Genomic DNA, 15,633 nt, shown 5'->3' on the forward strand with positions numbered 1-15,633 from the left:
ATTTTCGATATTCTACAAAACATTAATACAATTCACGGATCTTAATAATTTTTTTCTTGCGTAAATCCACACCATCAATCTGAATAATCCACTAACCATTAAATAACCATCTATTCTTCAATGCAATATTAAAATATTTAAAGAATAACCATTAAAAAAAACCAAACAAGACAAAATATCAAACACAAAATATCCGTACTTATCGTCATTTCATTAAATCTGGGCTTTGTGAATCAATCATACGCAAATATATAGCAGCTCAACCAACAAATAATATTTCTAACTAAAAATTTCTTGATTGAAATAAAAACTTAATTAAACATTCTAACTTTTCTACTCACATTCCTTATAAATAAGACCATTGTAATTTTCCATAACTACCTTTAAAAATCTATTTATACCCACTTTATAAGTACTTCATTATAATTTTTATAATTAATATTGTCATTATCTGAATCAATTTTTTTACATTCAGTTATATAATAATTAAATAGACTTAAGCCAAAAATAATTGTTAACTTAAACTCAAAAAAAAAAAAAAAATGTGGCTATGAATTTTTAATAATTTTATATATACATAAGAATAACTTATGAAAAATTTTGTATTAAATTTTCAATAATTTTAACTTAACAGATAGTTTTATTATTTAAATATATAAAAAAAACCAAAAATAATTATAAACAAAGGCATAATTTCAGTTTTCTTCGCATGTGTGACTGTGCGAAGTTTCAGTTAGCCATTTTAAAATTTCAGCAAGTTAAATAAAAATAGATGTGGGTACCTAGATATTATTCTGTTTTCAATTTTTTTTTTTTTACAGATTATGAATCACACTAACATAAATAGTAAAAATCAATTTAAAAACTAACACATAATAAATCATTGATTAAATTACCAGTGAAAACAAATAACCGATGCATAAAAAGCTTGAAGAAGACAAATGCAGCAGTAAAAATATAATACCTAATAATATTTATACTTAAAAATCTTCTTATATGCATATATAAAACTTTAATATAAGCAAAACACACAAATATTTATATATATATAACTAGCTGACTCAGCAAACGTTGTTTTGCCAAAAAATTTTTTTAAATATTATGCGGACCCGGCGAACTTAACGCCTTCTGATAAACTTTAGAGTGATAATAAAACATATAGTTCAAGAATTTATTTATTGATTTATTTGAATTGAAACAGAAATCAGTTGAGTGCAATATGATAAACAATGTTTTTCGTTAAGGTTTTAAGTTTTTAAGTTTTTTTAAGTTTTCCAAAATTTTTTTCGTAAAAAATTTCTCCTGGCAATTACGAACAATTTAAAAAAAATTTGAGCCAAATCGGCACAGCCGTTCTCAATTGATGAATTGTTATACATTTTTGGCTCCATTTTTATATATATATATATATTTAAATTTAAATAAGCGGATATATACAGTTTTTTAGTTTATCAAACACATCTACAGCTTCATCTAGATTAGATTGTTCTAGATTTATATTATTAATGACAAGTTTTGATTTATTTTAAGATATTATCTATTAATTATACTATGTACCCATTTTTATTATTTTACTTAAAATATATAATACACATAATAATAAAAATTTGATACCTAATGTACAGCACAGCAATACTTATTTACCTTTTGTTTTTACGTTTAAATGAATGCGAAAAAGAAAGTTTATAATACAATAATAATTAAAAAAATATTTTTATTTCAAATTTTAATCCAAAGAGACGAATTAGTCTATTTAAAAAACTTAAAAATAAACTATTCACCATATCTTAAACTCAACGTTTAATATACCTACTTTATTATTAAGTACCTACGAAAAGTTATGAAGAACATTTTTATTTCATGCGAATCCCCAATGTTATCGCTATTACATAAAATGAACTGTATACAATGATGCTATATTTATCTAAAAAGTAATTATAAAACATAAAATAACTAAAACGCTCGGTGATGTGGGTTGACAGACAGTTTCCGCTCAGAATCGTTTTTCATGTATAATGATATATCATTGAATTAAAGTTTAACATACACATAATAGTGACCTACTTGATACCTAATGTACAGCAGAGAGTTATCCACTTGCTTACTTTTGTTTGTTTATTTTTCTTGATAATTTTGTTATTTTTGACTCCCTAAGTATTAACTAGATCCAATTTTCCATTAACCCATCTCCCCCAAAATTGAAATTTAAAGCATTTTTACTGTTCCAAAAAGTAATGAAAATCAAGAATAAACACTCATAATTTTAAAATTAATACATTCACCGTCCCGTTAATAATTTAAAATAAAAAAAACTATGAAACAATTTTCGCATATGACCTTATAATGACACTACTGCAATCTATAAAATATAATATGGGAATGAAATTGATCTATTCACAAACTACAGTGCTGTACAATAAATATATCTATTTAACGCTGATATAGGTACAATATTATATTATTAATTGCTATGCATGAAAAAAAAATTTCCAACGCTCTTTCATTTTTTTTTTTTTTTTTTAAATACATTATGGTTGCTGTTGTCTGTCATTGTACACAACGTTGAGTTTTCGATTCTTCTACCATTAGTCAAAGCTGTCGGACCTAAAATCATGACTTTACCATATTATACATATTCTATCCTCCTTGAAATTTAAGCAATATCACTGCTTTTGCATAAATTAAAAGCTGTCATTCTAGTTTAATTTTCTCTGACTTTATTTTCTCTTTAACATTCAAGAGAGTTGGTTTAAAATTGAACAGGGTAGTGATAAGGTGATAGAAATAATTACATTGTATTTTAATTATAGGTACTTTGACCTATGAGACCTTTAAATGATTAAATTGTTAGTATCAGACATATAAATAGATTAGGTAGTATAGAACTATAGTAAACGGTTACTATTCATCTTTAATTATTTTTTATCAACACATAAATATAATGTATTTTATTAAAATAAATACCGAAAATTATGCATGTCCAAATATTCTATCATAATACGAAGGCGTTATATTATTTTCATATATAGTAATTAAGTATAAGGTTCATTAGTTAACGTTATTAATTTAAATAACTAAAAATTGTTTCTATAAGACTATAATAGATATAAAATATTATATATATATAATTTTTATTATTATTTAAATTGCATTATCATTAGTCAATTTTTACCTGTAATTTTATTAAATTTTATAATGATATCATATTATTATTAAACACGTCAAACTATAAAGAAATATATAATTTTTTTTTTATTTATCAATTTGTTCTTTGGATAAAATGTCATTGTTTGTTGTTAGAAGTATTTGAAATGTTTAAAAAAAAAAATTGGCTTATATCGATAAACAAAAAAAAAAAAAAAACAAAAAATCAGAGTTTATTTAGAAGTTTTATTTAATTATTTATAAGTTAAAGAAAAAATAAAATAAATAATAAAACAGAAAAAAAACTTTTCCTGTGATAAAATTAAATATAACAAATTTAAATTATTTTAAGTTTTAACAGAACATTAAAATTCTGATTTTCAATGTATAAGATAACTTAATATAAACAACAATAGTATATAACATATAACATATCATTTTATGGCCTATACTAGTTTCTGAAAACTATTAAAAAAATTATATGATGTAATAATGTAAATTAAGGTTTTATAGTAGGTATCAAATGTGGTTAATATGTAAATATGAAAGAAGCTTATTGTTAATTCATTTTTAATTAAATGGTATTAATCTTCAATTGTTATTAATTTTCTAAAAATTGAGTTTTTAAATTTTACAAGACATGTAATGATATCCAACACCATTGTTGTGAAAGAACAACATTTATTGACAAAACACTGCAAGTTAAATACAGTATAAAGCTTGTTCTATGCTCTTATTTTGAATTTTAAACAATCAAAGAATGTCGTGAATATTATTTTCGTATTTGGCATTACAAAAATAATGTACATAAAGTTGTATGACGAACAAAAATTACTGTTTTTTATTATCTTATAGATAAACGGATCAGAGCGGTGTACACGTTACGAGAGTGTTACATTCCGATTGGCCCAACGTCGTTGCCAATACTGCAGTAGACAGAGTTCGGACTCATCACTGAGCAGTAATTATCCATTGTTGATCAACAAAAACCGTTCATCAAGCGAACCAAACACGCCAAAACATCACAACAACAACGAAAACAGAATCGTCATGTTTAAGGTAATTATTGAGAGCAAATGGATATCCATATTATCTAACTCTATGTAAAGAGAACACAATATAATTATTTCATTAGTAGTGTTCCGTTTATTATACAAATTTATCAGATATAAAACTGAAAATTTTTATAATTTATTACATAAAAAAATGATTATTAGCACTGACCTGAAGTATTAACCAGGATTTTTTTTTTTTTTTATTTGAAAAGAGGAGAAGGCTTTTAAATAATTTTGAATACAGTTTTTATTTTTACTTTTTTACATAATTGATTTAAAAAACGTTTAATTTTTAATTTTTAAAAATTTCAGGGAAGCTCAAACTCTATGAAACCTTTTTATTACGAACTTGAAATAGCTTATCACTTTCTATTATATTCCCTCTTACTAATATAAGCACACTAGACGCTACTTATAAGTTTTATGAATTAGATTTAGTTGCTTATTAGGCTCAAAATTGTGTGTGATAACCCGAACGTAACCAAATACATTTAATACAATTGTTTAAAACATTTAAATTTTGTAAAACAAGGTGAAAAATGTTGACATTAAATTGATAAAATTGTATTTAATAGGTTTAATTGTATTTATAATTAATTTTGAATAGTTATTTTTATGTAGTGGATTCAATTTATATGTAATTTTATTATACAACGTAAGTATAAGCAATATATCCCAAAATAGTTAAAAATAATATTAAATATTATAAATTGTTATATGCAAAATTAAAATATTAAATATTATTTGATTCATTTATGATAAGTAAAAATAATAATATAAACTTGAAATGTGTATAAGTTAATATTTGTATACGCGTATTTAATAGCTACTATAATAATATAACAACAAAATATAATTACATAATAACATATAAATCATATACAATTATATTGAATAAAAAATAACACATGGTCAATTAAATTCATTGAAAAGAAATTTATTTTCAAATGACATTTTTACTGAAAGTTAATAATATTTAAGTATGGATAACATATCTATATACACTCTTGTTACTATTGAAATACATTTAATAGTTAATACCTATTCAATAATATTACTTATCGTGATAATTTAGAAATTAATACAAGTTGAAATATCATTAATAAGCGTCCATTATAATATCAAAACAATTTTAAAGTAATAACTCATAAGTTGACCTGGATATACATTTAGGCTTTAATTGTAACGTTTATATATAATTTATATCGTTACTGTATAGTATTAATTCTCTAAGAATTTCAAATATTTGCATTTGATATTTTACAATGCACATATTATTTGTTTTAAAATATACAATTCAATTTGTATTTAAATAAATCCATGGTTCAGGCTAAAAAAATATTTAATCAGTACATGATTTACTTTTTCATACATTCATACATTAAATATTTATTGAATTTCAGTATAGGTTTGTTAAAAATGCCTCTGTATATTTCGAAGAATTAAAAATGTTACGGTATTTTTGAACAATGGTCTGAAAACTAATGATTAATGATTTTATTTTTCTAAATTAAGTTCTTTAAAATATGTTTTGTATAGAATACTAGAAAAAAAGATTTTTCTAAAACATCATACATACTTATAATTATTATATCTAAAAACAATGTAATTTATATTATACTATGCATTTTCTTGTCTATGAAATATCAAATTAAACTCAGAGTTTAATGTATTTATGATTACTATTCTGTTTTTTATTTTTTTTTTTTTTTGTTTTTTTTTTGTTTGTTCAGATAATTATATTTGAAACAGTTGAATAACTCTTATGAGCTGTATAAATTATGTTTACGCCTTTATTAGGTTTAAATTATAGTAATTATATTTACGCGTTAGATTATTGTTGAAGCAAAAAAAGCATCTATATCTGTTAAACTTGGCTTAAAACTTTTTTTCCAGAAAATATTTTGAACAGTTTAAATTTAAATAATATAATAATACCAATCTTTATTATGGAAGATAACTCCATTTATATAATAACATTTGTACAGTCACTACAATAGTCACGAGTTGAATAATGTTATTAATAATGCATATGTACGTGCGTTAGATTTAGATCATTGTACCTATACCAACAAGCAACAATGCTTACTTGTATACTGATACTGTCTATCAATAGGCCGTTCATTCAATTTTGATTTTTGATACACTATACGTAGACTCGGGCTACGGTTGGATCAGAAAAAGTTTTTCCCTGAAATACAATAACGATACAAAAAACGAACGTATACAAAATAAATATATTATATATATTATAGGTATACATTTTACTCGAAAACCTACAAAAGTTTTCACTCATAAAAATCATAATATCATCTATCTCACGACAAATATTACTTACCATTTGTTATAACTTATAAATAAATATATAAAATTATATTACTGTCTAGTAATATGAAAATACATTAAAAAAATATATACATATATATATATATATTGTATAATTATACAAAAATATTGAGTTGTTTTAGTATTACAGTATAACATAATAATAAACTTATGTATAATATTATATAGGTGAATCCGAGAATTCTATATTATGTGTCTTCGTCGTTGCATAGATCTGAATAGTATTAAAAATTATATCATATAGTTGAAGTGAACAGGTACTTTTTATTTATCTTTTTGAATTGACTTACTAATTTTAGATTATTCTAATTTATGTTATAAATAATTCTTTACTCCGCAATATCAACAATAGCTGCATAATAACATAAAATAAAAAAAAGACATTGTTTCAGTGTATGATTAAATTACCTAAATGCATGTGAGAACAAATAGGTACTCGTATGTGCAAAATAAATAGTATTAAACAAAATAGAAAATATTTTTAATTTTGAAGATTAGAATAGAATTTTTGTCCTTTCTAAAAACCATGCTAAAATCGGAACCGACGTGTTTGTTCTTTCAAGAATTGAAATGAACCGAACTGAAACTAATGTCACAAAGGATTCAACCCCCGTGGCTTAATTAATGATTTTTAATATAAATGAATATGTACCTATAAACAGTTTATAACGCTATCTACTAATAGACTACAGTTAACATCAAGTCTCATGTTATAGTATAATAATTATAAAATTATTACTGTATAAGTTATTATTGTTTCAAAAGTATATTTTTTTATTACCACAACATTAATGCAATTCATACCTTTGATTTCATTTTATTTTTTATTCTTTGATTATTATTGTTATTAAAATAAATAGGTAGTATAAGATATGAATAAATACCTTTATTTGATGAGAAAATCATCAAAACTGTATGTTATTACTTATTACAATATGGTGCTGCTGATTTGTATACATAAATATAAATGTATTTTTAACTTTTTTAAAGCATAGTAAAAGTTTTGAAAAAATCATTTGTTATAACACTTTAAAATACATTATGCGCACACTTTGCTGTTAATTTTATAAAAAAGTATTTTTTTTTAAAGTACAAGTTTTACCGAGAAATAGGTACTTAAAATTCTAAACATGTTTAGAAACATTATTTTTTTTTTTTTTTACAAAAAAGTACAATTTTTATTCTGAGAAAAATATATAAATTATTTTAATTTTTAACAAATAACAACTAGATGATTTAATTTATTTAAAATTGTATATTTTAATTCTTTATTTAATAATATTATTTACTTATACATATAAAGTCATAGCCTTAAAAATACTTACTAACTAAAATTGAATTTTAAATGAAAATTACCATTGATCATAAATTATTTATCTCATGTTAAACTTTTTACTATTTAAAACCATAATAAATTATAAATATTGTTTGTACCTATTTAATTATAACACGTATTTAATAAATTATATTTTCTAATATTTCTTAGTTTTCGTTTTAATATTATATCTAAACTATAATGAAAAATACAACTGCGTTTATACATTAAGTAAAAAAATCAGTCTGGTAATGAATGAAGAAAAAAATAAAATTATAAAAATAATGTCAAGTCATTATGAAAATTTACCAGTTGAGAACTATTTATTTTAAAAAAGAAACCAACAATATGAATAAATATATATATATATTCAGAGTTAACAATTACATAAAATAATAATAAAATTGAAGCATATAAATATGCTATAACATCAATGTGAAAAAGATAAATAACTCATTAATTAAGTAATTTTAATCGAAGTTTTTCCTTAGAAATAAAAATTATATTTGTACACGACAATAGACAGACCAACAATAACTTAAGGATTTAAAATATGGCCTTTACCATCACGAGTGGAACAAAAATTAAGGGTCTTTGTAAATAAGGTGCGTTAAAAATAATATGCGAATCCGTTATTATATATTGAGTTGAAATATTATAAATACAAATATAATAAAATAATATTTACTTATTTATTTTTATAGTATATTATATTATAAATATTATTACTTGTGAAGAAAATAAACTAGATTTTGATAGTACCCGTAATGACAACCTATAAGAAGGAACAAAGACGTTTATCACGTGAATCAAAAAAAGGCAATAAAAAAAGTTAGAACATTTATTGAATGGCAACAAAAAAGAAGAACTTTTAGAGAGAGAGAGAAATCAAGTTGATAAACGGGGAGCAGAAGTGATTGACAGGGATGAAAGAACATATAGGATCGAAAAAATGGTTTGCCTTTCATTGTATATAGATTTAAAAAAATATGTAAGCTTTCAAGGGTTAGCTTAATAACGAGGAACATATTAAGTGATGGAGCAATGATAAATTGAAACAAATATGTCAAGCAATCAAAACAAATTTTAAAATATATAGGAACAAAAAGAAAAAAATGAATCAGTAGTATCACCTTAAAATATACTCGAGAAGAAACAAGTACTGAGTAGAATAATGAAAAATGTACAAAGTAATAAATTTTGGTAAATATTAGATAATTCACTTAGCCCGAGATACCTTACGGAGAGAAAATAATAATCCAAATAGGTTGCGTGTAATAAAACACCCCATCAGAAATACATGGACCGTAGACGTTCTATAGGTTAAAACGTAGCAATTATTACCCTATCAGTAGTAGGTTTTAAATTGCATCTAAGAACTAAGCTGTAGCTCAGTCTAGTAGAAGACATCGAAAACGAAATGTTTCACGGTTCAATGGAATATGTCCAAGGAATAGAATTATATTTACCAAAAATGTGCATTGTATCGGCAAAAGTTCTTAACAAATATTTCTACAGTATAAAATTATTTCTATAATGTTTTATGGTATTTCTGATATCCGAGAATTTTTCTCAATCTTGTTGTCAAACATCAAACGAATATTTTTTGAATTTTTAAATTTAGCAAGTTTTGTCCAAATGCTATCCCGTTTTATTGATTTATTTCCGAGTAAAAATATTTTGGAAAATATTTACTTTGTTTTATCGCATAAATGTCTTCAGAAAAATATAATATGATTTTTGGAATCTTACATTATACAATATAGTGTATAAATAATTATTTATCGACAGGTGTTATTTGACAATACTCTTGTGTGCTTTATATAACAAACAAAAAAAAAAAAAAAAAAAATGGTCATACCTCTTTATACATCGGTGTACAGAACACATATAATATAAGAATGTGTATAGATATTTACAATACTAGGATATTATTACTATATATTTTATCAGAGCCATGAAATATATCGTTTGCGAATGACAAAATCCAATTTTAGTTTACACGAAATCGCAGAAATGATAAACACGAATATATTTACATATAAAGTGGTCGTCTATATAACTATTGATCATATTATTATGTTTCATACGAATAACATTGACTAAGTTAATAAACAAAAAAAAAATTCTTATTACTAATATAATACTATAACACTGCATGTATTTGAGGCCAATTATTTTTAAGGGTGACCAATCATTTTTACTATATAGTTATACCGACCGCATGATTATTATGATCTCCACGGAGATATTTTATCGGATTCATTCTCTTTGTTTTATAGTTTCAACCAAACATATACACAATATGTTTTATGTATGATACATGGACGTAAAATTTTGATTCTAAGCGTAGCAATGAATGTTTTGGTTTTATAATGATGAGTGACTTTTTTTTATATCTTAAGAATCTTTTTGTACTAACAAAAATGCTTTGATCATAAACTTTAAGTGTGGCTTTTGATAAAAATTGGTTATAGTCGGTACTTTGAAGTGGTCAAAAGTAAAAAAAATGAGCTGTATTTTTCTTAATAATCATGAAAAACTAAAAATATTACGAAAAAATGGGAAAGATATTTGCACTTCGCCAGTTTTGGACATTGACGATTTATTATAATTTAAAAACAAATAACCATACAGATACTAGAAATGTTCATAAAATATTTATATTAACTTAATATGTCTATAAAATGTTAATTTAAATAATGGTTTAATTTTCAAAATATTATAACTCTTTTTCAGCTTTTTATTTTATTCAACAACTTAATCATTTATATTGTCAAAAAAAAAAAAAAAAATTATCTTAAACAAAAGTTATGTCATTTCTTAAATTATTTAAATTTTTGATCGCATTATATTATAATATTTTACATTATATTTTCTAAAATAAATATTAGCTTATGCTGTATATAATGCTCACGTATAGTGCAAAAAATATGATATGTTTTATATTATAACAACGTTAATAATAATAATTATCAAGAAACCTCTAAAAATAATACCCTTAAATATTTTTTATAGTAAAATGCATTATTTACATGGTTATAATAAATATAATGAAATCGAGTACAATATTATATTAAATGCATATTGTTTTTATTCTAACCATACTCTGGTTGTCTAACCTATCTTAAACTAACTTAATGTTTTTCTGCACTAAAGGTATCGGAAGTGGAAACCAAAAGAAACAAACTGCAAAGGATGATGGCGATAGACAACGATTGTCCATCGACTCGAGTCTAATAATGATATGCCAATGAAACACAAGCCAGACCTTAACTGATCCTATCACGCCGCCGGCGATATATAGGCACTCGTCAACGTCAACATTCGTCGAAGGATATACGTAGTCTATAGAGTAATGTTTGAATATTTTTTGCATTATATAATATTATCATTATTATGTTCCATATTGGAATCTGGATAAATCAAATTATATGAACATGTGGTAAACTTCCTCCTTCTCCCCACACAGTTGCCAAAGAAAAAAAAATATTAATTTAGTGTTAAATGTCAATTCACATGATGGAATAATGTTAGTTATTGGAAAACATCTGATTACTTGAATGTATAAAATATATTAAATTATATATTATATATGTATAAATATATTATACAGATAAGACTGCAATTGTTGTGATCTATAGTCCATATAATAAATGTATGTTCATTTGTACACGTGCCGTAACGAAATGATTCACTGCTATTAATAAACCAATTTTTTATGTACCTACTGGATGACTTTTTTTCTCACAGCGAAATCCGCTTTAACCTAATCTCTATATAATAACGGAATAATTAAGTTTTGTTTTTCGTCTTCAAAACAATTTGCTTTGTATGTATTGGATGAATAAATGTCTTACTTTGTGGATATTACGAAAACCATTCGAATCGGCATCCTTGGCTTTTGGTTTTATTTAAAATGTAAATCTAGACGACTAAACCATGACATATTAATATGTATTTATTGAGTACACTGGGATAGTGTAATAGTTAATAACTGCAATAATATTATTAACAAATATATGATAAATTAAAACTGAGAACAAAAACAAAAATAAATAAATTTAATCTTATCGTACAGCTTAAATATACTTTTTAACGAATTTAGATGCATTAGTTTTCAATGCAGCTTAAAAGTATCGTTGTATTGTATTAGATAGTTATTATTTAGTTATTCGAATTAATTTTTTGGATGCATCTACACTGCAGTGATAAGATTTAGCGTTTAGATTCGTAACGGTTAAATAATCCTTTACACGTACAACTTATTTCTATATAATTTTTTCATCTTCATATTGTGATACTTATCTCATATGTAAATCTTAGTATTTTAAAACCTATGTTAAATGTACAATGTTTTAGAAAAACAAGGTTCAATTTTGGTATTTGTAAAATGAAAATAAAAATTAAATAGAGGCTCATATTGTTAATTCTGTACACTGTTAATTATAAATTTATTATAAACCATGATCCATGACCATTTATTATTTTCGGTATAAATTGTTAGTGTAGTGAGAAAACATAAATTATTATTACAATTTTTTTAGAGTAGATATTTAACCCTTTGGCCAACATATAGTTTTTTTAATAATCTCATATAAGAATGAAAATATCTTCATTGACTTTATTTTAGTATTTTGAACAATTATTTTTATAGTTAGATAGCTTATAAAATATAGTATTTATTATTTTTTAACTGTATAAAATATTTTAGTATATTCTTAAAATATTATAGTAATGTAGACAACAAGTACAAAATTACTGAATAAATAAAATATAATTTAGAATCAATCACTTGCTTCTTGTGTTACGTTAGGTCAAAATAAAAAAAAAACCAAAAATGTTATCAAATATGATTTAAATGTAGAAAAAAGGAGTAAAAATCTTATCGCTAATATCACGTAAAGTAAACATAAGTTTATTCAAGAAATATTTTTTCGAATTTGGATTTTCAAAAAGAATAATTATCGATATATAATAAATATAATTACACACACACACACATATATGTTTGTGTGTGTAATTAAAGTACTTATTTTGCGATCATAATAATTATACATTTTCATGATATAAATTATAAGTATATAACTTACAACAATTAAACTAGGTAACTAATTTTATCGATACTTTGAATTTTCTCTTAGGTATGCATATTTACTACTCTGTCTATATGTCTATATTGATAAATAGACTATTAAATAAAAATTTTATATTTTTTATGGTTACAAATGAACAAAATATGTTATGTTTACTATTATTATGTTTAATATTCAATTATTTTTGAAGTGCAGAGTAATTTATTTATTTTTTTTTAACATTATATAAAATTACAGTAATTTTGATTGTTGTATAATGAAGATATAAAATTATTGAGTAAATAAAACATTTTAAATTCAAATTTTACTGTATCATAGTTTAATTATGTATTTTTTTGTTTTATTCTCCAATATTTGAAATTGTATATTTCTAACTTGTTTCACATTAGCTGTGTATACAAATAGCAGAGAATAGCTAATTATATTTTTTCCATGAACAAAAAATTATATTATTTCATTTACTTGATAATTTAAATATATATTTATGTATATGTGTGTAAATAATATTTTAAATTTATAAATAGATATAGCATGAATAAATTATTAAAATTAATTTATTCATTGATATAAAAAATTGAAAATTATAAATTCTAAAATTGTTTTACTATAGCAACATATTATTTTAAGTAGATACAATTATTAAAATATTCTTTTATTTGACCAAATTTTTTTAATATTAAAATAATTAATTTTATTATAAATATATAAAACAATTAGCACGAACAGTTTTACGTGCAAAGTAAATAGACCATTTAATCTTATTTGCATTGCTTTAAAATATTTTACAGATTCCATTATTGAATGTGCTATTCTTCATTTGCTTTGACTTTATATTTTTTTAAATATATAAATTTAAATTATGTGATTGCCATGTCTTCTATAATATGAATAGATGAAAACAATTATATCCTTTGTTTTTTAACATTAATAATGAATTCAAATTATGTAAAACTATAACTTCGTTAATTGTTGTCAATGAATTAGAACTTTATTTAAACACTATTTTATAAAATAACTGTAATTTTAACTATACGTTTTCCACATCGTTCATTAAACTCGTCTAAATATTCAATTGTAAAATATATTACAACATGAATTACAGATAATAATTATGAATTAATCGTCAGTATAAAAATATAGAAGTAGTATTTATTCTTTAAATAAATATCAAAAATATTAGTATAATAGCAAATACAGATATAATATTAATATAAGCAACTGGTAACTTGTTTGAATTTAAAAACAGAATTATAATAATTTAAAGTAATTTATAGAAATATATATTATGTACTTTATAGTCTTTAACTTTGTTTTGTTTTTATTGTTTAATGTGATCAATTACATAATGTTAGCTTAACGAAATTTTAATTGTATAGTTGACAAGTATCACAGAAATGAAAGTTGTTAAATAATGTTATGAAAAGTTATTTTTTTTAATTTGTTGTGATGTATATTACTTTATCTAATATTAATTTTTCAAACTTATATATTTCATTAAGTTTTACTTTTTATTTATTTATAATTTTTCAGTAAATAAATCATTGTTTAATTTTTATTTAACAGATAAATTAAAAATATTATTCCTTTTTTTATAGATAATTATAATAATAAATACAATATATATATATATATATATATATATATATATATATATATATATGTGTGTGTGTGTGTATGTGTATATATAATGTACATTTTATTTTATTTAAAACTATTTATTCATTTTTTTCTCGAATATACTCATCGAATGTGATTTATTATTCTCATAGATATATTATTTAATATTGTGGTCTTAGCTTTTTACGATATGAATCCATATATTTACTAATAATTTAATGATTTAACAACAATTTATTATAAAAACAAACTTAAACGAATGATACATTCAGTGTAAAGTTACTATTAATCAAAGATTAATGTTAACGGCAATAGTTGTAAAGGCGGAAATTGAGCGAAAATAACGAATATATTTGAAATAACTGAATATATTATTTACCTTATATTGTGGTGAAGTTATTTTGCGAATTTGTAACCCGGGCTTAATAATATGGTTATAACTTATAAATATATCGATTGGTAAAAATATAACCACTAGAAGAAATTAAAATGCGTGCCGATGGAATACAAACAATTGAGTTTTACACTTGGTCAAGTAAACATAACTTTATTTTCGTTTTTTAAATAACGAATGAGGTGAAAATTGCGTTCCCAAAAGTTTTAATAATTTTAAGAATCCTACGAAATACTGTAACCGTAACGCAACCCTAGTTTGTCTAAATTTATTTATTATTTATTTGAAATGTTCTCATTGGTTGGGTAATAACCTTTTTTTTTGTGTGGAGCAATGCATCTATTGGTCTTTCCAGGATGTGAGTGTTTTTATCAAATCTGTTTACGGGACATTAGATTTTAACGTTTCGGTGGTTTTGTAGATTTTGAAATTTTTGGGGACTTCAAAAAAATCGATACTCTATATGGTTAAACAATTCCAAAGTTACTCGATTTTACTTAAATCAAAAAAATAGCGACTCATGAGCAATATTAATTTGTTATTAATACTTATTATATCCCAGCTAGTGTATATCACACTGATAAGTACGCGGCATTCAATTTCAAAACATTAGTTTCATTTCTGTGCTCTAATATATATATATAGATATATATTATTAGTTTTTAC

The 15,633-nt window shown here is 22.8% G+C and overlaps 1 protein-coding gene across 4 annotated transcripts in view; it reads left to right on the forward strand.

Annotated features, from left to right (window-relative positions):
• Positions 1-11,832, forward strand: part of LOC112594655 (D(4) dopamine receptor-like) — a 133,792-nt gene extending 121,960 nt beyond the window's left edge. For all 4 annotated transcript variants that reach the window (XM_025339565.1, XM_025339564.1, XM_025339567.1 and 1 more), the window contains 2 exons: positions 4,000-4,203; positions 11,020-11,832. In XM_025339565.1, coding sequence (XP_025195350.1) covers positions 4,000-4,203; positions 11,020-11,100 — 285 coding nt within the window. In that variant the 3' untranslated portion in view covers positions 11,101-11,832. The remainder of the gene's footprint in view (positions 1-3,999; positions 4,204-11,019) is intronic.
• The last annotated feature ends 3,801 nt before the right edge of the window (positions 11,833-15,633 follow it).

The sequence above is a fragment of the Melanaphis sacchari genome, unplaced genomic scaffold (assembly GCF_002803265.2).
Source record: "Melanaphis sacchari strain LSU unplaced genomic scaffold, SCAv2.0 Contig23_pilon_pilon, whole genome shotgun sequence".
Classification (NCBI taxonomy): Eukaryota; Metazoa; Arthropoda; class Insecta; order Hemiptera; family Aphididae; genus Melanaphis; species Melanaphis sacchari.